Below are 17,401 nucleotides of genomic sequence, written 5' to 3' on the forward strand. Positions count from 1 at the left end.
AGTTAATTTGTGAATTCTGTGAGAAGAATCTCATTTTATGTTCTCTCTGATTAGATGAAATATTTTGAGACAACAGAGATCCAGGCACAGATTTATTTGACTCTGTTCGTCCAACCAGCTGAGAAATGTTGGTGGGAACTGAAATCATGAAGGAATTCTTGCCACCTCTCAATGCTACTCGTTCCTGGAACGAGCAGGGTGTGGATCATGCTCTTTCCCATCGCCCCGAGTCTTTTGTCCTTATGTGTGAAAGGGATGCAGCTTGGCCACAGCTGCCCAGCACTGTACAGCTCAGGACCCACATTTTAGCAAACCCAGGACAGCCTGCAGCTGGCAAATTATGCTACTCACTACTCTTGTGGCATTCCAGCGCTGGCAGGAATTTACTCACATGTATTGCAAAGTAATTGGAAATATCTTTAGGACTGCATGTCTTTCTCCTGCAAATGTATTTAAGCCGTGTCCATCACTGTGTTTGAAGTGTAGGCCCCTTCCACATCTGGCTGCTGCGGCTCCTCGGGTCTCATATTTAATTAAGCATTTGTTAAATCCTGAAAACATAAGAAAGCAAAGGAAACTATGATTTAGAACCATGGCAGTGAACGTAACAGCCCAAGCCATTACTGCAATCACTATCGCTACTTGGCATGTTGGTCTCAGAAAAGGCCTCAGACTCTTTCCAGCTTGCTCGGAGAGGTGTCAGAGCAGCCTTGGTTACTGTAAATGAGGATGTCATCACTGAGGTCAGTTTTCACTACTCAGCATTTCTAGACTGGATTGAAGAAAACTGTAGGATTTGCATAGGAAACTGCTGCACCCATTCCAGAATCTCAGTTCCTGAAGTGCTCACTGCGGTGCATCTCATAAGCAATATTTTACCCCTTAGAAGAAGAGACAGGAAGGAATTAGGTTTGCATGATGTATACATTTATCCTAAGTCCCTTACCTAAAATGTGTGTATCAAAGCCTGTAGGTGTGTCTGACCTACACTGCAAGACCAGAACTTCTGTATGTCTGTATTTATACAGCTCCAGTGCTACACACTAATTAGTGGCTTCTACATTAATTAAAACGACCAAAAAAGGGGTCTAATGTGAATAACATACAGATCTTAAGAATACCTATTCAGCAATGAGTAACCAAGAGCCAGAGCTCATGCTGACAGCAAATGTCCATAATGTAATAAAGAAATACTCCTAAGCGTTTGTCATTGCCTGCTATTCTGACTATTCATTCTAATGAAATTCCAGCTCTGCAGTCTCCTGCTACAGAAAAAGTGGAGGCGTGCGCTGTGTCTGTAAGGAAAACTATGCAGGACCCAACTGTGAAAGGTAAGAAACTAATAGGATGGCTCACTGGTCAACAACAGTGAAGTCCAGAAGTCTTTGAGGGAATACTCCCATACGGGGGAGAAATCCTGTGTGTGTGTGTTTTCATCAGGTTGAGTCATATCTATTAAAGGAACTCATTCAGTTCCTACTAAAAACCATAAGAACTTGCTGTGGAGACATGTCAGGGTAAGGCAGACATTTATATCTGCTGTATTCAAATCGAGTTCTTGCTCTTTGTATACCTTCATGTGGTGATCTTCCCGAAAGGAATGCAATTTACAAATCAAAATACAAGATACAAATCGGAAACAGCAGCTGAAGTGAAAAATAACTACCACATAGATGCCTCTTGCAATTCACTACTAAAACATATAGCAGGTTTCTACCAAACAAATTTTTCAAAAGCAAAGGAGAAAATGCATGATCTAGTCAAATCCTTAATGAGCAGATGCAGTTTTTTTAGTTGAATTTTAAATGTACTTCACAGATGTAATTCAAGAAAGTCAAGCAAACAGCCATAGGCCAGTGTGACTTTTCAACTTTCCCTTATGCCCATAAACAATTTCCAGTAAATATCCTCTAAATAACAATGTACACCAATAAATGGAGCTATACAGCAGAAACAGAACTTATTCTCCTATCTTGGAAAGGGCCATCTTACTCACTATGAACACACATGGATAATGTTTCAATGAAATGTCAGAGGCCTGATTATAATTCAGAAATTTTCCTTGAGTAGCAAATTAAAACAGCTCTAACACAAAGACTGAGGGGTGTAGGATGGCTCAGACGCTGGCTTCCTGAACACCTCCTTTTGTTTTTCCTTAAACCCCCTGAAGTACTTGAGACTTCAGTCAACTGTCATTAATGGGCAAGTCTTGAACTCATATGATACTTAATGTAACTATCAGAGAAGGGAGAAAAGGGATGCCAAAGATGCAATGAGAAATCAATACGAAAAAGATAAGATGAAAAAGAGTGAAGGCTTTTGCCCTTGCAGATGATGTAAAAACACCGGCGTATTACCTCTGCATCACTAGCATGGTGACAGCAATATTGAAAGCCCTTTAGACAGATGGCACAAAAATAAAAAAAAAAAAAAAAAAACAACCACCCTTGTTTCCAGGCTTATGGCCGTATTCTTTTGCTCTTCCAAAATGTCAGATTTATACACAAAGGATAATGCAGACAATTAAAAGGTCAGCGAGGTTTCTTTATGGTTATTAAAATGTCAAGCTAGACTACAAGCAATTCAAATCCTATAAAACGAGCAGGAGACGCACAGTAACAGCAGAAAATAGCATCCCCTTTGTTGTCGAACAGCCACTACCTGCCTGACACAGTACATCTGTCTGAAGGAAGGAAAGCTGTGTAGATGGGTTAGAAAAAAGCTACAGAAAGAAATCAGCCTGTCCTGGTCACCGTGTTAAGCCCTTGACTAACTGCTGGGGTGAGTGTCAAGCAGTGACAACCAGGACATCTTTCTGGTAGGCTCCTGGTCCTACTCCCACTCGCGTCAGAAACGACGAAAAACATTTCAAAGACTAACGAGAAGTGCATTGCCTGTCCCTGTCCACTTGGTAAAGAGCGAGCCCCCGCCTCGCACGCGCTGCTGCTGGGCACCGCCACCACCCCCCTGCTCCCCACTGGCAGGGGAGCTGGGGGCTCCGGGATGAGCAGGGGCATCGCCCCGTCATTCCCCGCAGCCCGGGTGGCAGCTCGTGTCCTCGGGGAGGGGACACGGGCTCACGGGTCTCCCTCCCAGCTCTCAGCCGAGGCCGGCGGTGGGTGCCGTGGGGCGGCGAGCCGGGGGGGGCAGCCCTGCCCGGGCAGCACGGGGGATCCGTCTCCTCCGGCGCTCGTGGAGAAGGCTTCCCCAGGCCCCTCCAGGGGCTTGGCAGAAACTTACCCGGGTCATGTTTGCCAGCAAGTGGTGGTGGGAAAGCACGGGGGCCGTCGCCGGGAGCTGAGAAACCAGCTTCCCAACGCGAAATTTAGGGATGAATCGTTTTGCTCCCGGACTTCAGCAGTAAGGCATTAAGACGGTAGGGGCTGAAATCCAGGCTTCGTTAATGCCCAAACGTTAAAAAATATAACTGATGGCTTAGTGGCCAAAGTGAATGGATGAAAAAGGTTCTTTTGGCATTGCCAGGGATGAGGAAGTTAATTTCTTACTCAACAATAATTACAGGAAGCAAACAAGGCGGCAGAATGAAACAAAGATAACTTAGCAGCTTTATTATGGGAGAGGAAATATTCTTTGTTAGCAACAAAGACCCATTTATTGATGCAATGGAGGAAAAGACATTTACCACAGGCCTCTGCTTTTCCAGGCCATAAAGTGCAGAGGTGGATCAGTATATCTCCATCCAGCGGCCTCTGCTCTTCTCACATGTTACCAACTACTCAACAGAGGCCAAGTGCAGTTCAGCCCTACGAGATGCACTGAGTGGCAAATTGAAGGGGAAAGTGAAGGTGACACATTTAATTTCAGCTCTAAAAGTTTCTATTTGTTTTAGACAGTTACTCCAGATGAGGAGATATGGCTAATAAAAGTGAGTCAGATGGTCATAAAAAGCAGCACTTACAAAATACATCTGTGAGGAACTGTCCACTACACTTCTGGCAAGTGAACCGAAGTCTATATTTCAGAAAAGAAGAAAAAGAAAATCACCTTGTCCTGATGAGAGGGCAGGCACTGTGGGCCCGATGGGAATAGCATGCAGTCTTTGGTAAATGCCAGCTGGAGGCCAGAGCTGGGGGGTGGCAAGCAAAATGCTGGCCTGGCCCCAGCACTTCTCAGTGGCTTCTGTGACTTGGTGACCACATTAGATAGATGCTCGTTTGGAAAATATCTAACTACAAATAGCTAAAAAGCAACTCTGCAAGATTTTGAGAGTTCAGAGTAAATCAAATGGTTCTACAAATTATATTAAAAAAAAAAAAAAAAAAACAAAAACAAAAACAAAAACAAAAAAAAACCACAGAGGGTTTTTTTCCTTAACGTACTGAAATTCTGAAATTTGGCAAAACACTACAATCTCACATTGGTTGAAATAGTAGAAAATTACATCAGGACTTTTGGCATGACTAAATAGTAACATTACCCATCACGGCATGCTCTAACTCCCATGGGAATGGGGAGTGACTCCACCAAAGTCAGTTAAATCACACTGCGCTTCGTGTCGCATTGACAGGTCTTTGAGGGTGCACAGAACTCCAGGTCACATTTAATTCTTTACAGCTGGGTCACCCAAGTGATAAGATCTGCACCAAAGATTCTGGCAGTGCCGCAAAGACACAGAGAGCCTTTGTCATTGGCAAAAGCAGCATTTGAGGCAGCCAACTGTTTTATATTAAGATGCTTAAAATTTTATGTGTTTTTACTGTGGGGGTTCAGGACTGGAACATGAACAAAGCAGCGCTGAGGAAATTACTTTCCTTATTTAACAAATAAAAAAATCAGCAAATGTGGGAACAGATCAAAACTGGAAACTCTTATCAAATCTTCCACATTCTCATCATCCAGATACCATCATGGCAGAACCAGGATTCCACTATGTTTAGATTATAGGAGACAACAGACCTCGGCTCGGGTCCCCAGCCAGAACCTGGGAAAATTAAACTAAACTGCCTGAGATCTCACCCTCCCCGCCCACAAACAGCAGAACAAACAACGTCTTAAAACAGGACTTTATGGACGGGAGAAAAGACAAGGACAACAGGGTAATAAAACGGGATGAAATACATTAACTACTCCTTACCCACATCACTGCAACAGCTATTCGATCCTCCGATTTCTTCAGCCAGCAATTGCTACACCAGCCAGTTATCCCCCTCCCTGCAGCAACTCCTCGTTCCCAGCTCGGGGGTCTGATCCCTGGTCTGTTCAGCCCAGGCTGCTGGGTCGGGGGCCCTCCTGCCACCCCGCCGTGACACCGTGAACGGCGTGGGCTGCCCCTGTCCTGCCCGCTGATCCCCCCATTCCAGCCACCACTGCTCCACGCTGCTCCGGCCACCGGCTCCTCCAGCCAGACCCTGGCTCGAGGATTTGCCCCCGTGAGCTGCCCCATGCCCCCTCCCTTCACCGGCTGTTTGCCTCGCTGCTTGTTTTCAAAAAGTTCTTCTTCTAGCTTGTATGATTAGGCACGTTCCTTGCTACCAGCAGAAGCTCCTTTAATTGAGACCCTCTCCTTTCTTTCCAAATGACGACACCAAATCTATTACCTGTTGCCTTAGCTGAGGGCCACCGGTCACCCAGGAATATTACGCATTGCTGGCTTGTCTAGACTTTCAAAAAACACTACAGTTTCAACATCTCTCTCATTTAAGATGTAGCAAGTTTTCAACTGAAACGCTTCCCAAATGTGACAAGGCACGAAAAGCAATTTGGACCCGTTTCAGGCCTTCCCTGTGGTTCTTGTTACTCACCTCCCTCTCTCCCTCTACAGAGAAATCCTCCCCTCCAGGGCCAGTGGCTGCTCTCAGCCTTTTGCCATCAGGCTAACAGAGAGCAAATCTGAAAAACTGAGGCTGGTTCAGTGCCTGTCCTCTTTTGCAAAAACCAGAAACCAGTTCAATGCCTCACCATAGAAGTATTTACATAAACCTTTTCTGGTCATTACTTTGTTATATGCATCAAACTGGAAATAAGGTCTGAACTTCCTCTGAGTTTCAGCACCATGAAATGCAGTCTCTTACCCCAGTTTCCTATATAACACAATACAGTTGGTGAGATCCAAAGCTGGAAGAGACCAAAATAAACATTAGAGCTGCCTCTCTGCCAAGGTCATTCTGTCATAGATTTTAAAACAATGGGGAGCAAATCATTTTAAAGACACACCAAAAAAACCATAATGCAGACTAGTGTAATTGAGATACCAGGAGTGTTCAAGAAGGAAAAAATACATAACTGCACAGACTGAGACTAGAGCACAAAACAGGCTCTGCAGGAATACAGCTCCTAGTTTTCCTTCTGTCCCTTAGTAGCTGCAGACCGTCATCAATTCCTGGTGACATAAATAAGGTCAGAACAAAAACGGTACCACAGATGGGAATGTCATCGCTCATCATTGCTGGGTTTGCTCTTCCTTTCAGGTGTGCCCCCGGTTACTATGGAAACCCTTTGCTAATTGGAAGCACTTGTAAGAAATGCGACTGCAGCGGCAACTCAGACCCCAACCTGATTTTTGAAGACTGTGATGAAGTGACCGGCCAGTGCCGCAACTGCCTGCGCAACACCACCGGGTTCAAGTGTGAACGGTGTGCTCCGGGTTACCATGGGGAGGCCAGATTCGCTAAAAACTGTACAGGTGAGTGTAGCAGAGCCGAGCAAAATGCAGCACAGCACGGTCCACAGGTGACCTCGGAGGTGCCTGAATCAGCCATCAGATACCTGTGGCGCTGGGAGGCAGGAGGTGCTCTCAGCCGCCTACCTGGCAGGATAATTTGGATGCCTGTTCAGCTGAATCATCCCATCCCCTTTCCATTGCCCACAAGGAAGTCTCAGACCCCAGACTCCAACATCTCAAACGCCTGCGCAGGACGAATGTAGGCATTGCTGTGTCTCTGCAGCTTGTTTTAAATAAGGGTCTCTAAGCCTTCTTTGGGCAGGGGCTTCACTTTTCTGTTTGTTCACACCACGTGCTGCCCAACATGACCACTCAGACTGATGGACTTAAAGACTTGAAAACATTTTTTTATGGGAATGGGATCATCCTTCCTGTTCTGACCCAATACCTGCTCAGTTTCTGATAGTTTTCACACTGGTAATGTGTTCTACATTTCCCATGTGTCGGCGTAATCTCGCTGGTTACTGTACTTCCACGCCAGAGATGACTGTATTTCCAGAGTCTGGTAAAGTGCTACCTAGAGGATCTTACACGTACCTACACAGAGGTCTCAGAGAAGTTTATGTCCTCTAATATAATTATTCTCCTAATTTACATGGAGCTCGATCCGAATAGGACTTTGGCCTCATGCTCTTTGTCCTTGCTTTGGCTCTGGGAGACAAGATGACATTCTCTTTCAAAGCACCGAGGAATAGCCGCTGCTAAGGGCAAAACGCAGGTGCACAGAGCAAGGACTTTGGGCATCCTTCCCAACTTCGTTGCCAGGGTCCTTCCCTCAAGGACCAGAATACAAATGGGGGACATGGATAACTCCTGGTTCGTGGCCTGACCCAAAGGTAAGACACGGCCAAAGCACACACCCAACCCAGATCTCTGAAGTGCTCCAGGGTCTCAAGCTACAGAGCTACAGGTCTCAGGGCCTTAGCAATGTCTTGATCGAACCTCCATCCTTCTTGCAACTCACTGTACACTTGGACTTTGCTTTTTACTAGCTCACTATAAAGCGCTAAGGTGTGTTCTGGGACCTGCAGGATGGAGGTTGTCAGGATGCTCTGTACTCAAGAGCCCTTTGTGCTGCTGCCTTCATTTGTAGGGGACTGCCCGTGATACCACTAGTGGTCCCCCCTGGTTTTGTCTTCTGGTGACAGCTAGAAGGTGAGTGTCCATCTCCAGGATGTAATTCACAACCCTAAGTCACGTGCTTAAATTCCATTTACGCTGAACAGAGAGGGATCATGCTCACACACAGCAATCCCAAAAGCCGATCCCAGGTGCCCAAACCAGCCAAACAGACAGCAGCCGTAGGGAATGGCGTGTCCCAAAATGCACCTCCTGCCTGGATTTTGGTACCCAAGACCTGCCCGGAATTCAACAGCTCTGTGATTTTGAGGTTGCAAAGGCAAGCCTCGTTTGTGCGCTTCACTGCCTAATCCAGTTCACCGGAGACGATTTAACTGCAGTTCTCACGTAAGGAACGACAGGCTCTGGTTTGTGGCTCCGTGATGCCATGAGGCAGGAGAAACGCACCCAGCGCTTCGGCCTCAGCAGACCGCAGCAGTCATGCCCTGGCCACGTGCAGAAGCAGAGCTTCCAACAGCTAAGAGTGGCTTTGCCAGAATTTTGGGTATTACAGGGCATTCCAAGTGCCTAGGCAGATTATGCAAGCCATCATTTTGGAAGGCATCTCTCAACGTAGGGTTTCTAAACTGAATTTAAGTCAAACTTTCAGCACCTTGGTATAGTTTTGGGTTGTACCCTTAAGGAGTTGCAGGAATTAGAGGCAGAATGCCTCGGTATTATTTATATTTCTGAGGTACAGTTTAAGTGGGATTTCACAGTGCTCGGGACTTCTCTATGCAGGTTTTTCATGCAGACTATAAATCAGCTTGGTAATTCTCTTCAGAGGCAGAGTTTGATCTTTTCTAAAAATAAAAAACGCCTGAGCACTTGAATATGTTGTGAGAGGTACAGCTTTCCTCTATTTAGGGGTGAATTTAATCTCGTATTTGACTCTAGCAAATCCTGATTTTGAAGTATTATGTTTCAGAGAATTACACACTTCTCTCTTCATCTTCATTTCTGCTGAACACCACAACATGCTGTACTTGACTGTACTGCACAGATTGCGTGCACCACTCAATACATCCATGACTTCCAAACTATTCAGTTGTTTACAAGGCAAGCTTAATGCTTTGTTTGGCATTTTTGAGCAGTTATAAACTCTTGTTTGGAAAAATACTCATTCTGAAATAAGACAAATACCTTCTCTGAAATACAGAAAAGAAACTACTGTAAGAAACAAGAGAGCGTGCATACCTCATTTATAGAGCACCTCAGAAGGTTTATAGAAAAAAAAAAAATGCAAAAAGAACTAAATGAGCAAACAGCTCTATCCAGCTAAATTCATCTTTTTTTCTTTCAAGCAAAAGACAAAATCTGTGTAGCTGTGGACAGTAGTTTTCAGTTTCTTTTCAATGATTTCTTTAACTGTATGTCATTTAGCCACACTTCAAAGCTTTCCATAAATGTCCCTCAGAAATAAAGGTAAATTTAGAAGTTTCCTCCAGCAGTAAGCCACAGTAGCATTGAAAGTCTTCATTCCCTACTAAAAATGTGGTACCTCCAAAACAAGTAGATGAAAAATGGTCAGGACCGCTTTTGAAATTAAGTTACTATAAGCATCTGTGTAGCAAATGAAGAGTTATCCATTTAAATAAGAAGACACAATTTTATTTTCTTGAGTATCAGTCTGATCCAAATTTTAATCTTGTAACTGTAATCTTGCCACCTGGAGATAGCCTAGATCCTGTGATACAGGTAAAGAGAAATCTCTGCTTTCAACTGAGACTTTTCTTTCACTTCTTAACATAAGAAATAACAAATTAAAAGAAGTAGTAGATTCAAAAACTGGGAGGTGCCCAGTTCATACAGATTGTGGTGAGGTCAAAACATCAACTGCCCCACAAAATTCATAACCAAGTCCTGTTCTTCCATTAGTACAAAAATTGAGTAGTTCTACTAACATCGGTTCATTTACAGAGAATTTTTCCAATGTCAACGCATGGTGTTGACTTTAAAGCTGTATTACACATTCTCCCTGATAATTCTAGAATGTGCAATGTGCAGTGTAAATATAAGGCTAATTCATAGAGAACAATGAATGGGCTGCAATAAAATGGCCATAAACAATTTTGTTATATGATATTCTGCTGAAACCATGAATCACAAGAGCAAAATGAATTCCAGATAAGTCGCTGCTGTTCCTATGTTCTGCTTGAGTTTTAGTTATTCTATCAAAGTGTTCCAAGAATATTTCGATCTTTAAAATAATATATTTTAAAAGGCCAATTAACTGTTGAAAGAGACCCTTTAGATTAAATAATTATACATTTTTAAAAGCCACTTGTGTTGGCAATAAAAATGTAGCTTACTCACATTTTTAAAAACGTAAAACCTCATTTATCCTTCATTGTAAGCGGTAGGAGATATTTACTTTTTGATATGCTCAAGCTGATGACAGAATGTGAGTCCCCTATCAATCCCTGATAGCTGCAAAGCTTATGTAGTGGCAGCCTGACTCAACATTGATAAATTCCACAGGGCTATGGAGAGATTTGTAGCTATTAACTTTAGTTGTACTGCTTTTCTTTGCCCATCTCCTAAATGTTGCCCTCTCCAGACTGTGATGCACAATGGCCCAGCTGGGCCATTCTGGCCTCGCTGCCTCTGTGACCAGCTGGGAAGCTTTGAGCAAGTTGTTTCACGGGCAGCTTTCTGGTTCTCCTTCCCACCTTACATTTTACCTTGTCCAACTCAACCATACTGCAAAAGCCACTTTTTTCTACATACAGAAGGAAAAATTGGTCCAAGAAGTCCTTGATTTTGCTTTGACTCTTCATGCACAACCCTCCGTGCAATCATTTCACGAGTCTTCGGAAGGGAAAGGTGAGCTGTACATTTTGAAGCTGCTTCTTTCAAAAATCCTTTCTTTTTCCCCCAGCATGTAACTGCGGAGGGAGAATGTGTGACAGCCAGACTGGAGAATGCCTCGCAGACAGTCCTGATGTTTCTACTGGCACAGACTGCCCAACCATCAGTAAGATTATCATGAGAATGCTAAAAATTAGTATCACTCTTGTATTTAGATGCTTACAAATACTAAATTAAGAGCTCGGTTCTCCAGTGGGCTCAGCACTTTGATCTTGGTCCCACGGGGCAATTAAACATGTGAATATGCACAGTGCCCCACTGACTGAGTATTTAAATATGTTCTCACTTTCCTGACTGAGTACACGCATACATCCAACTCTATGATACAGGCTGAGTGTTTAGGTCCAACCTGTGGAGCAGTAGGGAAGTATCACCAAAGCCACTTCTAGAGACTTGGAGACACAGTGCCTGCAAAACAATATTCTGGCCCTAAAAACTGCCATCACAACTTCACCTGTGCATGCAGTTTATGGTTTTCTAGTTGTACGTCTGAAATAAATTGTTGCCGTTGGCAATTTGAGATATATCCATCACTCAGTTGCTTTTCCACTATCATTTCCCCTATTCTTCTGAGAGGAAGCCTGGGGAGTTTCCGGAAGCACTACGTTGTGACTATTGGCAACCACTGATATTTTTTTAAATGTCAGTATAATTGTGCCTGTGGTATAATGCGGACCGTGTAGCACACACGGGTTTGTAAACTGACTCCCAAGAAGAGGGGTTGTGTGTCTGGAAGTGCAACCAGAAGGAAAATATTTGGAGCTGCTGCCATCAAGAATACACACTGTACAATACCAAGCAAAAGTTCCTGTAGGAATATGTGTTTCATGTCCACCTCAGTCTCTTGTATTTAGTGGTGGCACCAATGTCACCCCTGAAAAACAAGGTGCTACTGCAAGCATGCCGCAGGGACACGGATATAGTCCTGCGCAAGCATATTCCAAACATAAATGTGTTTTTTAGAAGCTGCCTTTCCAATCAGCTGGGCAGCCAAAAGCCCATCTGTCGGACAGCCTTGCTTCTCACACCACTAAATTTTAAATGCAGACTTCTGGGTTCTGACAAAACGAAGTTGTTTTTTTGACCCTCATCTGTTGTTCTTTGGGTCACAAACAGGCAGAGCCTCTAGGGGATAGCCAGGAAATACCTCCCCTCTCTGTCCCTGCTGACCATGGGGCCGCTGGGGCAGCCTCTCAGAGCAGCCCCGTCGGGTGCTGCCCAGCTGGAAGCACCCTGACCGTACTGTGGGACCCTGAAAGTCGGCGGATGAAAGAAAAATGGCTATCCATCAGGATCCAGCAATGCCAGGACAGGGGACACCATGGGGCAGGAGCACTCTAACGTCAGTTTAAGATATTTGCTGTCGACTGACACAAACACTGAAGAAAAATGACACCCTTTTATTTTCTCATCAGGCTGCGATAAATGTATTTGGGATTTGACAGATGACATCCGATTAGCAGTTCTGGCTATCGATGAAAGCAAATCGACTTTACTGAGTATTTCTACAGGTGTTGCAGCTCAAAAGCGCTTGAATGACTTGAACCTCACTGCCACCCATCTCCAGGTACAGACACTGATGACATTTTAGTTTTCAATCTATGAAATTTCCACTCCATTCCTGTAAATTTCAGTCCCTACCCTCACTAGTGAAATAATTGGGTTTGAGATGCACTGACACTTTTTTCCCATGCACGCAGGAAGCAATGTCCGAAAAAAAGAACCATGCTGTGCTTTGGACCATCCAGGTTGATGATGCTGCAGATGAAATGAATGATCTCCTGAGAGAGGCAGCAACCCTTGAGGAACAGGTTTGTTTACAGCCCCCTGCCAGAGCTCTGGGGGTTTGCAGCTTCTCATAGTCGCACGCTGGAGTAAGAGGTTAGTATAGAATAGTTCCAGCTGGAAGGGATCTACAGCCATCACCTAGTCCAACTGCCTGATTAATTCAGGGCTGACCAAAAGGTAAAGCATAGTATTAAGGGCATTGTTCAAATGCCTCTTAGACACTGACAGACATGGGGCATCAACCACCTCTCTGAAAAGCCTGTCCCAGTGTTTGGCCACCCTCTCAGTAAAGAAATGCTCCCTAACATTTAGTCTGAACCCCTACGCTCGCCAAGCAAGAGTTGGGGTGCCCTGAAAGATACCTGGGGCAACTTTCTATTTCTATTATCTATTTCTAAATTTTCTACTTTACCTCTGAACTAAAAGCAGAAATGACCTATCAAGCCGTCTTCCCAGAAAAGGAAGGATGTAGGGCCAAAGTCTGCTGAATGCGGGTCAGAGGTTTGTCACCAATCACAAAATGTGTCCCCTCAGCATCTGAGCTTCCCCCTACACAACACGTTTGATCTGAGATAGGCACACTGCCTCTCTATCTCATTTTTATTTCAAATTATGCTTCTAATTAATTTTATTTCATTTTTTATTTTTAATTTAGCAAAGCAACAAACACTAAACTAATTCAGATTGACTTTGGGAGTATTTGTACTATATCTGTTTTACGTGCATGCTCTCATAAAATTAAATTAGCCCCAATTAGACACTTCAAAATATGTTGCAAAATGGCCAGTTTAAAAGGTTTTTCATGTACCCACTGAGATGGGAGCCTCATCAACACTCAAGGTATGTTTTAACACAATTTCAATCATAAATGTTGCACCCACATTCAATTGCCAGGCTATAAAACTAAGGTTATCTGCTCCCAGCTCGCATACATAACACTTTCAGAGCACTCTGGAAGAATACTGATATGATATCTGTTTAGAGAAGAAATAGAGGTCAACATTGCTTCTACTCTATTTTAAAGAGATAGTATTAAACACCTCTCTGCTGCTAAGATATATATATATATGTGAGATACATCACTCTATGTTATTCTCAGAAATAACCACAGCTGTAGTAGGACCAGAGTATATTTCATGCTTATTGCAAAATGCCAGACCTTACATTCACTTACCAATTTCTTAATTCCTTCACAAGACAAATTAAAATTATACCTTAGACTAAAATTCAAATATAGGTGCAAGTAGGAAGAAAAAAAAAAAAAAGAAAGAACAAAACACAAAGGAAGAGGAGAAAGGACTGTATAGAGAGGTAGAAGAGAAAATCTGGGTTTGCCTGTCTATAATCAGCACTTACTTAGCAGAAAGGGCACTGCAGAATTACACAGACTGTGCATGTGTTCAAGAGAGGTTTGATTAAATAAGCTCACACACCCACACTCCTCTGTACCTGCGAAAATCCAGCAGAGCTCACACACCTCTGTGTCCCTCTATGTAGTTGGTAGGCAGGATGATTAAGGCATTAGGTTTTTCTAGGAATATTTTTGTCATCTTCAGTATTTCCTGGGGATTTCTTACCCATTCTCCAATTTGACTGTCCCCCAGCCAATATATTCAGCATTTCCTCTGGTCTTCTCTCCCCAGTTATTTCTGATGCTTGTTCCACATTAATACTTGTGACTCCTTGTAACGGCAGGGAGATAATGACCCCAGACTCTCACAGTGGAAGGAAGACCACGGTAATAAGTCTGAATATATTGAACTTTTTGCTCTTTCCAGGCACTTTTATGGAAAATGGATGCGAGGGCCTTGAGTGGGTTTTGCAGAGCTACGCTGCACCTTCTGTTCAGAGCATTCCACGTGCGTGCCCACACCTCTGAGGGGCTGCTGCAGGTTCTGATCTGAACCCCTAAGGCAGGATGAAGGCGCCAAGTGTAGGCAAATCCTCCTGCTGAATGAGAAGAGCAAATGTGACTTGTAACTCCCTGAGTCTGCTTGGGATGAGCTTAGAGTAAACCAGCACACAGCTCGATCCTGAATGTTTGGCAGAGACTTGGGGGAACCTTTCCTTCCTGGGCTTTTGGCAAAATTCAGGATAAGCCTCTGTACATCAGTGGGAATTTGAGGGTCCCTAAGAGCACCTCTCACTCGTGCTGCTGCGTTTCCTTATGGCAACTCATGCTGCTGGCAACTCATGGCAATCAGCAAACCTGTCTCAGCAATTCCCCGTGTGTTCAATAGTTAAAGGAAAATCTGGCAAGGGAAGAGTATTATGTAAAGGCAAGTATGTGTAAAAACAGGAACAAGTTGCTTAAAATAAGCGTGAAGTGGCGATGCTGAGCAACAGAGCAAGAAACCCTGATAGCAATAAAGGAATACGCACCATAGTGCTTGCCCTTCAAAGACTAAAAACCCAAGTAAATAGAAATAAAACCTTTCTATAAGCCCTTCTACTTGTTTTATTCGGGCTTCAAGGGCCACCTGGTGCCACTGCAAAGCCTGAGACAAGGCCGGGGGGGGTCACAGCCAAGGGGGGGAGGAGAGGGGGGGCAGAGCCACTCCTGACCCTGCAGCCCTGCCTGCAGGATTCAGCAAGCACACGCATCTGCTGGCACATGAGGTGTCAGGGCACCCCAAACCCAGAAACTAATTTTACAGTGGGAATTTTTTGCTGATGCAGCCCCAGAGGGACCGTGGCTCAAACACCTGAAGTGTGTGGTGCAGATTTACATGTGCACGCACACGCACACACACAGGGTCCAGGAACCACCCGTGGCACAGCAATTGTAATTTTTTCTCTTTCGTGGGAAATACCGGTGAAAATTAGATCTAAGGACTCCCAGAATCGGTGATCTTCTTGGAAAGATGATACCTATGACATGGTAACTCTTCATTTACTTCACGTATAAGGGAACACAATGCAGAGTACAGCCTCCAATGTGATATAGTATAGGAGAGTGGCTGTGCTCTTCAGAGTATCTTGAATCCTCATGCTTTTTCTTAACAAGTTGCAGAGCTGGGGACTTCACTTGAGGGAGACACTGATCTAAAAATGGTTGTGAGCTTGACATCTTATTCTTCGGTCCATATGCTTACTCGGGAAACGCTATACCCAGCAAAATGAGCCAGCCCCGCCGAGTGCCTAGGAGACTCAGCAGATGGGAGTTTTACAACTGCACATAATTTATGGCAATGTGATTGCAGCAAATGATAGATAAATATGGGACAGATTTTAATTTCTCACTCCACAATTCTGAAAATGCCGACAAGACAGACCCTCACTTCAAACACCTCTGTAAATAGCGCTTTATGTGATAAATGGGCTTTCACATGCTCATCAGGAGAAAGCAAGATGTGTGTTTACTCTGCTCATCCTCACACATGCATATGAATATGAAATCTAATGTCTAGCTCACATGGTTTATTCATAGGGGAAGGAAGCATCCAGCAAAGGCCTACTGGTACAGAAGGAAACCACGAAGACCAACAACCGTGCTACCCAGCTTGTGCAGCAGCTCAGTAATACGGGCGATAACATTCAAGGTAAAGAGATTTCTTTCTGGTTCAGTTCAGCGTCAGGCATGTATTAATGAAAGCTCCAGTAAAGAAATGGCATAGCACCCGGGCGCTCCCGCAAAGAACGAGGCTTCTGCAGCCTGCAGTGCCATGCCAGAAACTTGTCTCTCTTAAAAGGCAGCTGACGCCATGGGCCGGCACGGCCTGACACCCAGAGCAAGACCGGCTCTTTCTTTTTTTCTCTCTTTCACAGAGCAGAATAGTAGAAAGTTTTACACAAAAAACTTCAAGCTAATTCAGTTTGTGACCTTTGTTTGTTTGAATAGCGGCTCAAGGTATTTCTAAACACTTGTGGTAAAAAAAAAAAAAAAAAAAAAAAAAAGAGTCAGTGTCAGATTGGGGCTGGGCAGAGCCACACACAGAAGCACAGGCTGGGCGAGGGGAGTGCTCTGTGTCTCACTTGTCAGCAGATTCAGGCAATTGCACTTTCCCCATCCTGCTGATACGTAATGGAGGCCATATGAATAGCTAGACAGTTTGGGGTTTTTTTTTTTTTAAATTGTGCTTTCCCTTTTGAACCCAAGGCAGTCAGTCAGGTCTGGCTAACTCGAGTGGTTGCACCAGTGAGTGTTACTTTAAATCCAGCTTTTGCCTTTTAGCAAACTGTTGCTGAGTGGGATTGTGCTGATTGATTGATACAACTTAATGCAGATGCTTCTAAAAAGAAAAGGACACTGAATACTGAATAATTCAGTGAACTTATTTCTTTCCCAAGCTCAGTGTGAGAGGCGGTGGTGATTTTGTTTTCAAGATGCTAATTGCTTTATCTGACCAGAATTTCCAATTGAGTTTGGGTCCAGACACACATACAGAGCATTAGAGACTAGCTGTTGTCCCCTTATTCTTTTTTTTTTTTTTTCTGAAATAGAGATGTAAAATTGGAAAACTGCATTCTCATTGCCTCCTTTTTCCACAAAGAAAGCACTACCTCTAGTAAAAGTGAAAGGCAGAATTGTAAGCCATGTGGCTAGTGCAGACCATCAGAAATGGTTATAGTGGTGCTGTTGCACAGTAGGAGAAGCAAACATGATGATAAACATCTCTCAAAATTAGGAAAAGAGTGAAACCAAGAGCTTTTTCCTGTTAAAATGTTGGGACAAACTGTCACCTGTTGTCTCGGTGTTCTGCTCATCTGTCCATATGATATGAGGGGATGCAGATAAAACTTATAAAGTCTGTCCTTGGGGAACATGCTAGAGCTATAAAAGCGCCTCTAGAACTAACATAAATTTTGCAATATAACTTCTCTTCTGACTGCAAATGTACAGATTTTACACCTTCCCCGATGAATTTTTTTTTTTTTATTTAGAGCCTGCAAAACCTCTTGCGTCTTTACTGTCCCATATATCAAAGGATAAATGACAAC

The 17,401-nt window shown here is 43.9% G+C and overlaps 1 protein-coding gene across 1 annotated transcript in view; it reads left to right on the forward strand.

The window, feature by feature from the left end:
• LAMA4 (laminin subunit alpha 4) overlaps nt 1-17,401 on the forward strand; it is a 105,897-nt gene that overhangs the window by 39,719 nt on the left and 48,777 nt on the right. The window contains exons 4-9 of the mRNA XM_033007996.2: nt 1,251-1,331; nt 6,429-6,643; nt 10,683-10,778; nt 12,088-12,239; nt 12,373-12,483; nt 15,891-16,002. Coding sequence (XP_032863887.2) covers nt 1,251-1,331; nt 6,429-6,643; nt 10,683-10,778; nt 12,088-12,239; nt 12,373-12,483; nt 15,891-16,002 — 767 coding nt within the window. The remainder of the gene's footprint in view (nt 1-1,250; nt 1,332-6,428; nt 6,644-10,682; nt 10,779-12,087; nt 12,240-12,372; nt 12,484-15,890; nt 16,003-17,401) is intronic.

The sequence above is a fragment of the Tyto alba genome, unplaced genomic scaffold (assembly GCF_018691265.1).
Source record: "Tyto alba isolate M040663 unplaced genomic scaffold, T.alba_DEE_v4.0 Super-Scaffold_22, whole genome shotgun sequence".
NCBI lineage: Eukaryota > Metazoa > Chordata > Aves > Strigiformes > Tytonidae > Tyto > Tyto alba.